This window comes from Melanotaenia boesemani, chromosome 16, assembly GCF_017639745.1.
Source record: "Melanotaenia boesemani isolate fMelBoe1 chromosome 16, fMelBoe1.pri, whole genome shotgun sequence".
In the NCBI taxonomy this organism is placed as follows: domain Eukaryota; kingdom Metazoa; phylum Chordata; class Actinopteri; order Atheriniformes; family Melanotaeniidae; genus Melanotaenia; species Melanotaenia boesemani.
The window spans coordinates 14,163,852-14,179,545 of NC_055697.1; the positions used below are offsets into that span (position 1 = coordinate 14,163,852).

The window sequence follows — 15,694 nt, forward strand, 5'->3', positions numbered from 1 at the left end:
ATTAAGTTTCCTCCTGTCTGATTTAACAGTATTACAGTAGTTAAAAGTAGACATAAATAACGTTATCTTGATGCAGCTGAATGTTTCCTGGAAGTACATTCAATAATTTGAGGGATCGCTGTAGAAAAGAAACCTACAAAAACACATTTTTCTTCTCAAATCCTTTGCCATCAGTGCATGAGGAAAATGGAATTTTCTCTGCAATGATTAAACGACATTTAAAAAACACATCAGCGATAAAACTGACTTGACTACTTCCATTAGCTGTGAAGCTCACATAAAAAGAAGGAGATTAATTTTGGGGCGCTGTAATTCTTTCTGTGGTTAGTTCTGGGTACTAGGAAAATCTAAGTGGAAGCACAGACAAAACTAAATAATAAAAAGGCCTTTTGTTTCATGTATCCATGTTTCACCTCAGAGGAACTGCAGCTGCTGAGATGCTCGATAACACAACTTTCAGAAAGAGAATCTGACCTAGAAACGAGGCAAATATATTTATCAGATAGCAATAAGGTTGTGATGGAGTCTGGGGTGAGGAGATTAATATGGAGGCAGTCTCAGACATGAAAGAATGCATTATTTAATAATGTCTTCTGCTGGGCCAAAAAGAACATTCTGAGATCCAACCAGGTCTAAATGAATTATCTACCATGTGAGGACATCTGCAAATAAGGATCATATAAAAATAGTCTCAGGTTCATACTTTGGAAATTTAGCAACTGCCAATCCAGTCATCAAGTGAGGAATGCTTGTATTAGAAAAATGATTGTGTAATTAGAATATAAGGTCATTCTGTATTCTTAAGATTTTCAGATGAATAATTAAAAAAAACAAAACATTTTTTTCCTTGATTAGAAATGCATCGCTCAAAATATTAGACATATTTGATGAACAACCTGAAAACTCGGAAAGTTCTCAACTTCAGTTAAGCAGCCTGTTACAGAGTTGGAATTCAGGTTGTACAGATGCTAACCTAATGATAGAAAACACATTTAATTAGAAATTGTAGAATTGTGTCCCAGTTTTTCTTAAAGTCATTATTACTGACATTCAAAATGTAATAAAAAAGGTAAGTACAATTTGTTTTTATTGCTTTTTCTTCTGTTAGGTTGCCATAGAGTACTCCAGGGGCACTAAAGTAAAGCTTTTAAACATGCTTTTTTTTTAAGAAAAAACTAAAGCAGTATTTAGATATTAAAGTAATACATCATATGTTTCTGACCTTAAAACTCAATAGCTCTGACTTGTTTTGATAGGACACTGACATTCATTATGCACATTCCTGGGTCCCTCATTGCCCTGTAGCACCTGGAGGTTAAGAAACCACACTTCACAACATTTTTTTGTGTTTCAGCCTGGAGCATCATGTGACAGCTGCATTTCGTTTTTTCCTGGCAGGATGGAAGACGGATGCTGAACCAGCCTTCATTAGTGGGCACCATAGTGCTAAAATCTACCAAAGTTTAGTAGTGCCACATTAAATGTAGTCTTATATCTGTATACAAACAATTAGATACCAAAGTGTTGACTTTCATATATGTTTATACAAACATTAGATTACGGAGGTCCCAAATCTTCACACCATCCGTGACTGCACTGGTGAGGAAGAGGTTGTAGGAGTCTGGAGCCTGTGTGGTAAATATGGAGCCCTGTAAAACATGCACAATAAACAAAGTTGTTAAATCAGCAAACTTACTGAAATAGTTTGTAAATCAGTTGTGATATTATTAGAATCCTCTATCAAATAATGTTAAGACATCATATTAATGTGAAGAAAAGCAGAGTGCAAGTATTTGCTAACTATTTAAACCCTTTAAATGTTCAAACAGAACAAATGTTATTGTTATTAAGCTGGTGGATCCATTTAATTTGAATCAGGTGTGGTGGAGCAGGGAAGCATTTAAAACACACAGGTTAGTGACCCTTAGTTTTTCCCATGACAATCCCGGCTTTTCTAAATGCAGTTTACAAGTATTAGTGTTAGTTTTTATTCTTGTCCCTCTATAACAGACATTTCTTCAGATTTTAGATTATTACAAACACATTACCTGTTGGAGAACTAACAAATAATCTAACAGTGTTTATTATAACATTATTCAGAAATCATTATTAACATGATTATGTGAGGCTTCTCTTATGTTTGCAAATTTCTTGCTGTCTTTTGTTTGCATTAATTGTGTATTTACATCTTACAAAGTGTGTCACCTTTTAAAGAGATAGAACTGTATTCCAGGTTATTCTACAACTTATGATCATGATGAGATTTAAAACAACATAATAATATTGAGGCAGAAAAAAAAGCAAAATTTTTCTTTGTCATTTTCCATCCTGTATGTACCTCACTGAGATAGGCTCCAGCTACAAATGTTGAGTTTCTACTTAATACCTACACATAAATTCCATATATGTCTTCCAAACCAAGTTATCTGATGATTTAGTAAAATGTGTGAGTGAGACGGAGAGTATGGAGGCGGGAGTGTTTTTTGTTTGGATTTCCATTAAAAGTGTGAGAACGGGAGTCTGAAAGGGCATTTCTAGTTCTAGTTTTCCGAGAAGTCTTCTGGTCTAATGAGTTCCAGGTGAATTTTTTAAAGGAGGTGATGGAAATTTCAAGTAGGACAAGCTGCTTCTCAGGCAGCAGTTCCTGATGTGTGGACCGCCTCGGGTCGACAAAGCAAGTAGGGGAGGGAAGTGTGATGTTATGTGTGCAGTGTCCAGGCAGGGGCAATCCCTTTGATCCGCAGCTACTAACCCTACAGCATCCAAAGGCCCTCGGGCACTTAGGCAGGGAATACCTCATTGATGAAATAGCCAAGCTGAAACAACACACCACAGGCTTTCCACTGTGTATGGCACACAAAAGCTGACGTGACAAAGAACAGGCACATCTGGGCAAACGGAATATTGTCAGCTGTGTACAAGAGTGAATCGCAGCTGAATGGGTTAATGCATTTAATCCACACCAGTAGCCGCAGTGTATCCAGCTAATCCAGGCTGCCTCAAGCATCAACTTTGCAGAGGTAAACACACAGAAGTCAAGGGTCACTGAGTACAAACTTTCCTCCCAAACAAATCCAAAGTTCTTTGTATTCCAAAAAGGTTAGGTAAGGATATATGATTGATCATTCTTTCCATTCTTTTTATAAATAAAATGGGTATTTTTGTTGCTTTTATTAAGCGACAATGTTCATATGACAATATAGAAAAGAGAAACCAGACCTTAATTTCACTGTAGATTCTAATGTAATAGAACTATAATATCCAGACTTGAATGCAGATTTTTATAGTTTCATGCTGAGTTCTGCAGTAGTCTTCACACAATTATGATGGCTGTGGAAACACACTCAAGCTGTCATTTTGTTAGACAACAGCAAACTGGGTCCACGTTGGCCCAGGACTGAAATTCGAGTGAGGCCACATTAACCCAAAATGCATCATGGAACAGCATTACTCCAAGACCATCATCAAGTATGACAGTCCTCCTGCCATCATCTATGCCAGTCTTAATCCTGGTCTAGCAGGGACTTAAAGATTAATGATACAGATGATGACACATCCTGTCTGGCTCTCATGGAAACTTCTGAATAACAAAGACATTTTTTAAAACCCTGACCTCTTTCATTTAAACCACAAACCAGCACTCTCACTCCCTAAAAGACAATCTGCCTTATGTAACTCACATCCAGCATTTATCGTTGTCTTATGTAAGTCTGTCGTCTGCCAAATAGTAGACCTACCAAGAGAAAGGTGGAAGAAGAGGCTATCGCTACCACTTGATGCCAAGCCAAGCAAGTTTGTTGGTTTGTAGGTAAGGTTTGGTTGTGAATTCGACTTCCCAAAGGTTAGATGTTTTCATAGCTTTAAGCAAACTACAGATGAGAAACTCTCTTAAGCTGATCTTTATCAATCTTTACATTATTTAAAATAAAAGTAATGTTTTCAGAAAGATGCATGGTTCAAGCAGAGCCCTTTAACAGTAACAAATCAAAACAGTTGAACTGGTATTATTTTACACTGGCAAGAAGGGTTGATGTGTCTCCCTGCACAGTGTTGAGAGCAAGAAGGGGATACCAGGAGACAGGTCAGTTTACCAGGAGACAAGGAGGGTGCTATAGAAGGACAATTATCCAGCAGTAGTACTGCTACCTGCTCCTTTGTGCAAGGAAGTGCCAGAGGAGCACTGCCAGAGCCCTACAAAATTACTTCAAAAAGACCACTAATGTGCGTGTTTCTGCTTAAACTGCCAAAACAGACTCCATGAGGGTGGTCTAGTAGCCCAAAACTGCAGCCAAAGTGGCATTTGCTGGAGAACACCAGGATTGGTAGACTCGCCAAGGGTGCTCTGTGCTCTTCATTGATTAGAGCAGGTTCTTACACAGCACATCTGACAGACATGAGACAGTCTGGAGACGAAGTGGAGAATGTTCTGCTGCCTGCAATATCCTCCATCATCACTGATTTTCCAGTGGGTCAGCGATGGTCTGGGAAGATATGGGCCGCATAGATCTACATGTGCTGGCCAGAGGTACCCTGACTGCCATTAGGTACTGAAATAAAATCATTAGACTCACTGTCAGACCATATGCTGCAGCAGCATGACAATGCTCGGCCTCACGTGGCTGGAGTGTGTCAGCAGTTTCTGCATGATGAAGGCATTGATGCTGTGGACTGACCAGTCTGTTCAATGGCGCTGAATCCAATTTAGAACTTCTGGGACATCATGCCTCCTTCCATCCACCACCGCCATGTCTCAGCACAGACAGTCTCCCTCAGGAGAACATCTGTCATGTCATGCAGGGAGTGCATACAAGCACATGGAGGCCACACACACTACTGAACCTCACTTTGAATTGTCTCGAGGATTTTCCACAGAAGTTGATGATCTGATCTTTCCACTTTTATTTTGACTTTGATACTGAATCTACACCTTCATAGGTTAATGATTTTGATTTCAGTTGATCATTATTATGTTATTTTGTTCTCAACACATTCCACTATGTAATGAATAAAGATTTTCAACTGGAATATTTAATTTATCAAGATCGAAGGTGTATTGTTTAAGTGTTCCTTTTATTGTTTTGAGAAGTGTACATTCACTCATTCAAATCTTCAGTTAGAATCACAGTTGTAAAACCAATTACTTCAGTCCACTGGATGTTGTAAATGATTTAAAACATGGTCTCATATTGTCTTCACATTCATTTGTGTGGTTTGATGACTGTTTCTATGGTTACCTCACTGAGTGACATATAGCTTTCACTCCCATGCCAGCACTGCTAGAACCTGTCAGTCGACATTTTTGTTTTGCTGGTCAGCAACCGTACCAAGCACAGCACCACCACACTGCCCCAAGTTCAAAACTAAAAAATTATTTTGCTCTTGTTGGGTTTCGGTTTTAGTTTCAACACTTTTCTTTCACCTTCCTGAAATCTTTAGCTGTTATTATTTTATTAAACCTTTATTTAACCAAGGTAAAAATCCAATTGCGGTCGAGATCTCTTTTTTTAAGGATGACATGGTCAAGAAGTCAGCAGCACGTCTTAGTGTACAGATTCAAATTAAAAAGACCATAAATTACAAATTAATACATTACCAATACATTTAAACATAATTAAGAATTTAGAAAGGTCAAACAATTAAAAACAAAGACCCTGTTCATAATCTTCTCACTGTCTGGAAAGTAAAAAAGAATGAAAGGTGTGAAATGAAAAAAGTTCAGACAATTTCATTTCAGACACTGAAAGTTCATTTGCCAAATTCAGTGAGGACTCTGGGAATATGAAGACAGAAAATATTACTTGCACACAAAGCATAATGATTACTGGTTCTTTGTAGCAGACCTGAAAGATAAGAGGGCACCAGTCCAATAAGAGAGTTATAAATCAACAACAGCCAATGCGAGTACCTACGAGAACTCAGGGAGGGCCAGTTAGCTTTAGTATACAAATCGCAGTGATGAGTAAATTGACCAAATCTTAAAAAATCTTAAAGCTGAATCGTAAACTGTATTTAAAGAATGAAGACATTTGGCTGTGGCACTCATACAAAACATCTCCATAATCTACCAATGGTAAGAAAGTGGCCAAGACCTGGTGCTTTTGTGCACTAACAGAGAAGCATGATTTATTGTGATAATAAAATCCAATCTTCACCATTAATTTGCAAACCAAATGATTAAAATGAGCTTTGAATGAAAGCTCATGATCAATTAGAAAACCTAGGTACTTGTAATTGGAAACTAACCGTATTGACTTGCATTGCATGATTATTATTGGCTGAATTATTTCGGGTAGTTACAATTCATGACAAAATACCATAAATTTGGTTTTATGTACATTCAAAACCAGTTTCAGGGAACACAGGCGAGAATGAACTGTATTAAAAGCAGTCTGTAAAAACTCTAAAGTCTGGGAAATTGAGAAAGATCAGCAATAGATCACCGTGATTGGCATAAATATGGTACATACCATTTGACAAATTATCACACAGATTGTTAATATATATAGAAAATAAAATAGGACCTAAGACTGAACCTTGCGGCACTCCTTTAGAGACAGTAAGGAAAGAAAAGGAGGAGCCCTAACTTCAAGTTAACAGATAAGTTAATGAAGTTCTATAAATAATGGTTTATACAACACTGTAAGACAATAATATAGCAAACAAAACACTGTCAATAATGTTTATAAATGCAAATACACACATTTTGTATTATTAAAGAACAATTAAATAGACTCACCTTGTTCTGTGTGATGCAGTGGATGGCTCTGCTGTGGGCATCAGGAACCATTGAGGCAACTACACCTTTGTTCATGTCCATTACCTGAATGGACCGATCTGAACCACACACCAGGACAATGTCTGAGAAAAGCTGTTAGGAGTAGTTACACTGACTTTATTTTCCTTTTTTTAGGACCATTCGTGTCTGAAAAACAGTGTTCTGAAGTAAAAAAAAGAAGAAATAAATATACATTAATACAATTACTTTATCATGTTCTTTAAGCTGCAGAACTACAATTCTGTACAACTGAGAAAAAATTAATCAATTTGCCTTCTTGCAGACGGCTTTTATAATTCGGTTTGCATTCAGTTGCATGCAGGTTGGAAAACTTTTTTTTTTAATTTTCAGGTTTTCTACATCTTTTACAAAGGAAAACAGGCTAACACAAAACCATTTCTAGTTCGGTTAATTCTATGTTGCATGCTGAATAATTTTACAAAAATTGTCATTTGCACAATATTATTATTTATATTTAATATTTGATTTAGCCTTTACATGAAAAGCAAACTGCTGCTAAATCCTTCTGGACAGGATCTAACCAATTCCAACACAACTCTGTTTGGGGGTTTTATTAGAAAGTAAATGCACTGTAGACCCTAACAAGGGGCTGGAATGCAGACATTCCTAAAAAACTAAAGACACCTAAATGCTTTACGGGTAAAATCTGCAGTGGAAGTCCTGAGGCAACATGTTCAGACTTTATGAGATTGTTGTGGTTTACATGAAAGTTTTCAAGCCAGATGCTCCGAGCAAAAAGGAGAGCTTCTCTTTATCAGCATCGGTGCAGTGCTGTCTACGCAACTTTCTGCCGCAGGAACTTTAAAAATATAAAAAAAGGATACAAGACAGGAAATCATTGATGGCAGAGAAGGCAGTGATGTCGTTAGATGATGCTGTTAGACATCTAGTTCGTTTGATGACACTCCGTTGCTGATATCTAAGAAGAGTATTTAAACAAATATTTGAACAAAATGTTAACATATTGAAAACATTTTCACCTTTCTGATCTGTACAGCTATACGGGAGAATTTAGTAAAAACGGTTTCACTATTTGTTGATAGTTCAAGCAGGTCAACCCAGAAAATGCAACACAAAGTGTCAAGAAAATAAACATGAATAAGCAACATGTGTTACTACATGCCCTTTACTGGGATTTTCCTTGCCTCCTGAACAAGTCCTGACAGTTTCAGGACACAGCTAAACAATTTGGCTGTTAAGAAGTGTCAGCAGCATCTGTGGTAGCAGCTAAATAAAGATTCTTCTAGTAACAAAGACAGGAGGTTGCATAAGTTTTAAAACTGGTTAATCTCTTGTCCTTTTTCTATCTTAGTAGCCGTCAATATTATCATAGCTCATTATAAATGTAAATAAAAAGTTGCAGATCACTTGTCTAAAAAATCGGATTACATGATTTGAAGCTTTACCCTATTATTACAGCAGAAACAGTCATATCACTTTACCTGCATGCTTTGACAAAGCTTCTCAGCTGTGAATAAAAGTAATATTTAGCTTGACCAAATATATTAAGATATATCAAGAAATAAGTCCACCCAAACTCCAGTGGGGATACTATACATAATACACAAAAGCTGAAATGCAAAAAACTTTACAAGCTGAACAATACAGATGTTTATTTGTCAAGAGAGTAATTACTAGAAATTACCTTTTAATGTCATCATGGGTGCTGTCCACATTGTAAAGGTACAAGTATAGAGAGGATCCTGATGCCAGAAGTACAAATTTGTCAAGGTAATAAAACTGAGCACTTCGGATAGGTTTGGAGAACATATTATTACCCTGATGGAAGGAGAAAAGAGAATTTTTTGTTTTTACTAAATATCTTAAAACATTTAAGACATTGGTGGCTTAAATTATATAAGTAAAGTGTGAATATATTCAATGTATTAAAAGAGAAAAAGAAGTTCATTAATTAGTAATTTCTTATTTTCTTAAATGATATTGCTTAAATTTAAAATGATATTTGGAAATTTTGAGTTTACTTCCAAAAACTTTGAGCATGTGGCCATTCAGGGTAAACCATTTGATATGTACATCATTTTATAACTGAATTCAGATCCCTGAAACAGTTTTACAGCTAAGCTTTCCATGTTTTGCATCTTCAAAAATCATTTTGAAGTTTTTATACCAAGCAAAAAAAGGCCGAAGTTAAACCAGATAAAGGCTCCTCATCAAAAACTCTTTATTCTTCTTTACTCAGAACCAAGCACAACTGAATATGTTTCTTTTGACCAGGTTTATGCATATACTTATCCGCCAAATGTCTAACATCTTTCTAAAATCTTACATTCCAGAAATTTTATACCCCCCCCCCAACACATATATATATATATATATATATTTCTTTTTTTATGTAGCCATTTGAGGGGATATCTCTAAAGTTTTTAAGAAATAACACAGTAAAACTGACTCACATCAACATAGCTGCTGTCCCTCTGAAAAGACTTTTTTTTTTTGCCAGCTGGTTTTTACAAAAACACAGAGAAGTCATGGGCAGATCCAGCCAGGTTTAACATAATTTCACATACTCTAGATAGTTAGCATAAGATATGGGAAGAACATTTTAGGGCCTTGTAAAAAAGAGAGGTGTGTTTCCAAAAGTTAACCTTGGGATGTTTTTATTGCACTTACAGTGACAGCAAATTATCTCAACTAATGTGCCTTCTGCTTATGCCCCACCACCATTTCATATGTATTTGCTGCGTTTATAATACTTTGTATATTTTCTTCTTCTTCTTCTTCTTCTTCTTCTTATTTATATTATTATTATTATTATTATTATCATTATCTTTGTAAGTATGGCTGTTTTTGAGACTGCTATAAGATGGAAATACTGAATAATGATGTTGACTCCTGGTTTTGCAATATCTCCTAGTATGTAATAGACACCACATGGGAATGCTAACAAAGTTAAAAACTAAACTTTTATTGGATAATGTTTTAAATATAGTATATTATCTTAACAGAATCCTAGTCCAAGAAAATACTTGGAAGAGAACTTTAGATCTGGTGCAATCTACACTTGAATACCACAGACACAGTGTGGACAAAATCCTTTCAGCAGCCACCTCCATCTTTAAAAACACAGCAGCAAATGTCTTCAGTTTTTCTGTTTTACCTCAAAACCAATTTGAGCTTCTAGACTCTTAGAACGAAGGCATGTTTGCAATGTGATGTCATACACACTGGTCCTCATTTTACTGTTCTTTATGGTTAGGATTTGGACTTGTAGAGGTTCATGGTTGGGCAAGTAGCAATGAGGGTAAAGACACTGAAATACTTAAAACAATGCCCAAACAAACAAACAAAAAAAACAAAACAAATAAAAACTTGTAAATGTATAGGGCTTTTACCATGACTGCTGCAGGCTCTGAGCTGCAACATGTCCAAATCCTTAGTGACAAGTCTTCTGATGCACTCAGCCACCACTGTCTGCAGAGGCTCCAGCTCACACTGCTCACTGGCTTGTCATGCCCTACATACAAACAGAGAAGTTTGAAATAAAACTGGTAACACAATGTGGGCCGTAACATTTACTTTTATGGTATTGTTCAGACAACCAGGGAGACTGAAAAGAGGAGGCTCATGGTGACCTACACGTCACCTCAACTTCTGTTCTTTTATCTCTACTGCCCCCTTATGGTCACCATGTCCCTGCTGCTGAATTTGAGCCGTGAATTTCAGACAAACGTTTTAAGAAGGCCATCTTTTCTCTGCCTGTTGGTGTTTAATGTGTACAACTGACAAAAACCTTTAAGTCTTAACAACACTTTATAATAATTTATAAATTGTAATCTTTCTTTAGCCACAAATCAATTTTAAATAAATGATGGTAAATCAATAAGCCCAATAAAAGCATCAATGAAATCAAGCTGAGGATGATTTTCTTTCTTGTAACATTCTTCTTTTCTCTTAAAACATCATGGTAAGCTTTTAAACTTGTGTAACTCGTGTTCAGAATGTGCAAGGAATCAATAAAAAAAGCACTATGATAATATGATGAATTAAACAAATCACACTTTCCATAACATAATTCAAAAGCAATGTTGACAAAAAAAAAAAAATGACAAAAGACAACATAAGCAAACAAATGGTACAGCAGAGGACTGCAAGGCATGGATCCTCATGACGCACCTATGTAGACAGTTGGATTGCCAGTTAGAGATGACTTGTACAATAACACTGAACTATCTCCAAGACCACACAGGATTTGTTTTCCATCACCTGGAGAGAAAAAGGAAAAACATAACTGTTCTGTTAGGATTTTTTCATTAGATTTTTTCCTACCAAAATTGTCGCTTTCTAAACATAAAAGTAAGGTCTTCTGTCTACAAGCACATCATCTGTCATTAAACTAAACATATTGTCGATATGTTATAAGTTTTTGTTTTGGCTCATTTCACCCTTCCATTCAAGTATGGGTATTACTAGAAAAAACAGTGAGTGTCCACTAATTAAATACATTCAACATATTTGTTTGGCAAATAAGTTTACATTTATTTTTCCTTTTTTCTTTGATAATGATATTTTTTGTGGTCAATGTCATTAGTGTACATATAAGTTCCAAAAATGTAGGGACACTGTATAAAATGTAAATAATAACAGAATGCAGAGAGTTACATAAACTCTTACCTTGTTCACAACAGAACACAGAAAACATGTCAAATGTTGGAAGTGACACATTTTACTATTTAACCCCAAAAAATATTAGCCCTACTTGAACTCAATGGTAGCAACATGTCTCAAAAAACTTGAGGTCCACAAAAGGTTGGAAACATAAGTAATAATAAGAAGAAGAAGCAACTGGAGAAACAAGTTGCAATAAACTAGGATAACTGACAATCAGTGAAAGTCTGTAGCATGAGTAGCTGTAAAAAGAGCACCTTAGAGAGGCAGAGTCTATCAGAAGTAAATATGGGCAGAAATTCTGCAATCTGAAAATAAAAACAAAGAAAAAACCAGCTTCTTCTAATTTTGGAGCAATTTCCGAATCTTCCTCAATCTAAAATTGTAAGGACTTTGAATAGTATGTACAATGCATAATTTAATAAGATTCTGTGAATTTTGAGACATCTTTGTACATAGAGGACACAGCTGAAACTCAACACACGCAATCTTCATCATGATCATTTCATGGTGTCACTACATGGCTCAGGAGCATTTGCAGAAATTATTTTCTGTATACAGCTCACTGTACCAGCCATGTTGTGGCATGTCAAAGTGCAGCTTAAAGCTCTGTCATGCAAAGAATAAGACATTTGTAAACAGAAAAACGCTGCTGGCACTCACTTAAAAGTCTCCAGATGAGCTAATATTTTTCCTTTAATTGTAAAATGTGTTTTACTGTCTGTATTTCCAAAGTATTTTCTAATTGTTTCATTCATTTTTATTGTTTTTTAGAAGCAATACTTTGTCAGTTTAGAAATAATGTAATTATTAAGAAGTGATACAATTTATAATAATCTGTCGCTCAAGTTATATTTTAAAAGTGTTAAAAAAAAGAAAATAAATGGCAAAATTTTGGCAAAAAGTGTTATCATATTTCTTACCTGAATACTGAAGGCATGAGACTTGCTTGTTAGTGATGTTAAGATCAATATGTGGAACAGTTGGTGCTGCACTGTCTGCTGGGTAACTGTTGTAGAGTAAACCTCTAAAGGATAAAAGCATGTAATTTATGTCATGATGTTTATATGAAAGGAAAACACAGTATTCTGACAGCAATGACATTAAGATTAACTGCTTACGTATTTTTGGTATTTTTTTTGCAGGAAGAACTCTTCTCAACATTTGTTTTTGGTGAAAACATAATCCTCCTAAAAATAAAAACAAACATACAGAGCAAAAGTCTGGTAAAAAAAAGGAGCAAAATAGATAAAATGGCACATGCACAATGGATGTATCAAACCTATTATTAAACCTACGTATTAAATGTATATTGTTTCCCTTTGACAGTTAATAAGAAATGATGTCCATGTTTCGGACAAATATTTGATTTTTTATTGCAAAAGGTTGCTATGTTAGCATATTTTACCTTGGGGCACTGGTGTATCCGGATGACTTCACTTTTGAATGAAAAACCAGAGGTTGTTCCTTCATTCCTCCTTTCCACAAGAAATAACAAGCTCAATGAGACACCAGATAAACACAAATACTTATAGTTTTATACACTGTATGATTTATAATATGCATGTAAAAACAGGCTAAGCAGAGTGAACGGACGTAGCCCATTCACAACTCAGTAGATGTTAAAATAATACCAAGAGTTTGATGTATAAAAAGACATATCATTGATTAGTATTTCTCATTAATTATTACTGATTTACTGATTATACTTGAACAGGTTTCCAAGGTTTAACTAGAAAAAGAGGGTTGAAACCACTAGGTGATCACACTGTTAGCATTAAGAAATCTGCCACAAACAGTGGGATGGTTTATCCTGCTCAACGTTTGCTGTCAGTGCCTTTGCTATATTACAGTGAGCTCATTTTTTCCACAGCCATTAAAACGTGTGAGGCTTTCCAAAACCTGTTCTTCTGTCAAACACATGCAAGAAAGAAAAAAGTCACAGTCACTGGTCAGATATATGATGTAGGACTTAAGCTGCAACAGAAGAAACAACAGATACAGTTTATTACCTTGGCATTAAGAGATGAAATGTACTGTCAGGTTTAAATGTACTGCAGAATTGACTTGAAGGTATTACTCAGTTTCTGTTGCTTAGATTTTGAATTTTTGCTACTGGGTACATTGTGTTTCTTAAAGAAAAATAGCATTGATGCAGTTTATTCTCCATCAATCAAGGTTATATTCCCATTTCCAGCTCCTATTTTCTTTAGTGAAAAGTTATTTTTCTCTAGGTATTTGTAAATAAATGAGAAAACTTTTGCGACTGTGGCCATTTAAATTGAGTCAAACTGGTGCAAACTGGTCTCAAGCAACCAAGGCCCCTAAAGCTTAAAAAAACTAGAGGTCCTTTTGCAATAGACACTGAAATATAGCACCTTGCTCCGTTTCACTGTGTTGTGTATATATTTGGTTTCTGGAAGTAGCCTTTGTTCCAGAACAGACCACATGCAGAAAACTAAGTTTTTTGGGGATGAAGATCTAATTACTTGGTGATGCAATCACTTTCTCAACAGCCTTATTGACCTCCTGCTGATATATAATGGTCATTTAGTTTTATTGGGTTGTAAAAATTGCATAATTTACGCTGACTTTACATTAGACACTTTTTAAAGCACAGTGAGAGTCTCAGACAAATTTCCAGATTTAGTCAAATCTGTGTAAAAATCTCAGTGGTTTGCTGCTTCTCTTATAGCTCCCATTATGTAGGATTTAGCAAGCTTACAGAAACCATTCAAAAATGTCTTTTTTTCCTTTCAGGCTGCCAAACAAGGTGGTATGAATGCAACCCAGTTCAGGGTTTGTACATTTCTGTTGAACATGTTCCACAAAGATCAAATAATTCAAGTGTCTTAAAATGTTTCAACCACTAAAGGGTGTATTCTGTAAATATCAAAGATATTATTCTGTCTTGTATTATTATTCTGTGGCCAAAAAAAAGAAAAAAGATGTAAAAGATGTGCTTAAAACTGACAAGAATTAACAGGGAAACTAAGTAAGAAAGAAAATTTCCATTTCTGAAAACATTATCTACACAATGTCTTCAGATCCATCGGGGTCCTTTTTATGTGTATCATATGGATCCAATAACAAGCGAAGCAACAAACTGTCTAACTTTCCCTGTATTTCACTGTTGGGATTGCATTTACATTTGGTTTAACGCTTATCGTTCTACAAACTTGACCACCACCTGATGTGATTACATTCTGGTTCCAGTGTACCCTGCAAGCATTTACACTTTATTTTCCTGTCCAGATCTGCTGTCCAGATGCTGCCTGTATAAAAGTAATAGAGGTAAATGCAGTAAAAAAAAAAAAAAGAAGCCTGTCATCAATAGAAATGATGCAACACAGGAACAATTTACTGACTACATGGAGCATATCTGAATCAAACTGAGGTAAAATGTGCAGAGGTTAGAGCATGCACTCCATACATTTCACTACAACTATACAACTTCAATCATTATATCAGACAAGTTTTTTTTAAGTTAGATGCATAAGACAATTATTAATCAGGGTGCTTTTACACTACAAGCCACATTCTCCAGTTCACACAAACACATTCATACAGCACTTTTTATATTGTCTTTTCAGCCTATGCAACATTTTTGCTTCACACACACAAACAGACTGCAATTCAACATGTGGGCGGCTTTACCTGATGAGACAAGCCTTGCTCAGAACGTAGTCATACTTTTTCAATATTTACACAGAATTTTTTGTTTTATTAAAAGCCTTTTTGGGGATTTTTAGTTTTTGTTCACAGCTAACACAGTTTGAGGTCACTAAAAACAGAAACATTCTTCCATAGTGAAGAAAATCAGAAATAGCATTTGAATTGATGTGATGACAGGAAACCTTAGACTTTTGGAAATAATGAGACAGACATCCTCGTTTGCCTCCTGAATGAGTCTTTTCAGTCAAAAAGTGTTTTCTATGATGTGGCTGACCTCTATAACAACTAAGCAACCAATCATCTGCTTCCTATTTACACGGCATGCACATGTCCACTGCACGAGCCTAGTCATAAGCTTCGATTCAATACATCTGTCCAGGTCTAAAAGATTCAGAAACAGTAATACTAAATTTGTTTTGATAGAGATTACTCTCAATTTATCATAAAATAGAACAACTTAAAGTTAGAATGTGCAACATGTTTCATTAGTGTAGAATGGCTTAAAATAATTTAGAGATTGCTTAATTTATATCCAAATATGATGTGGTTTGTGATTGTGCTGGACCCTCTACCATGTTGCACTGTTGTGTTCCTACA

General features: G+C 35.6%; 1 protein-coding gene across 1 annotated transcript in view; it reads right to left on the reverse strand.

Moving 5' to 3' along the window:
- wdr27 (WD repeat domain 27) overlaps positions 1 to 15,694 on the reverse strand; it is a 40,935-nt gene that overhangs the window by 18,340 nt on the left and 6,901 nt on the right. The window contains exons 13-21 of the mRNA XM_042010431.1: positions 12,831 to 12,900; positions 12,544 to 12,612; positions 12,346 to 12,449; positions 10,931 to 11,020; positions 10,150 to 10,271; positions 8,442 to 8,575; positions 7,621 to 7,715; positions 6,737 to 6,858; positions 1,552 to 1,649 (exon numbers count right to left, since the gene is read on the reverse strand). Coding sequence (XP_041866365.1) covers positions 1,552 to 1,649; positions 6,737 to 6,858; positions 7,621 to 7,715; positions 8,442 to 8,575; positions 10,150 to 10,271; positions 10,931 to 11,020; positions 12,346 to 12,449; positions 12,544 to 12,612; positions 12,831 to 12,900 — 904 coding nt within the window. The remainder of the gene's footprint in view (positions 1 to 1,551; positions 1,650 to 6,736; positions 6,859 to 7,620; positions 7,716 to 8,441; positions 8,576 to 10,149; positions 10,272 to 10,930; positions 11,021 to 12,345; positions 12,450 to 12,543; positions 12,613 to 12,830; positions 12,901 to 15,694) is intronic.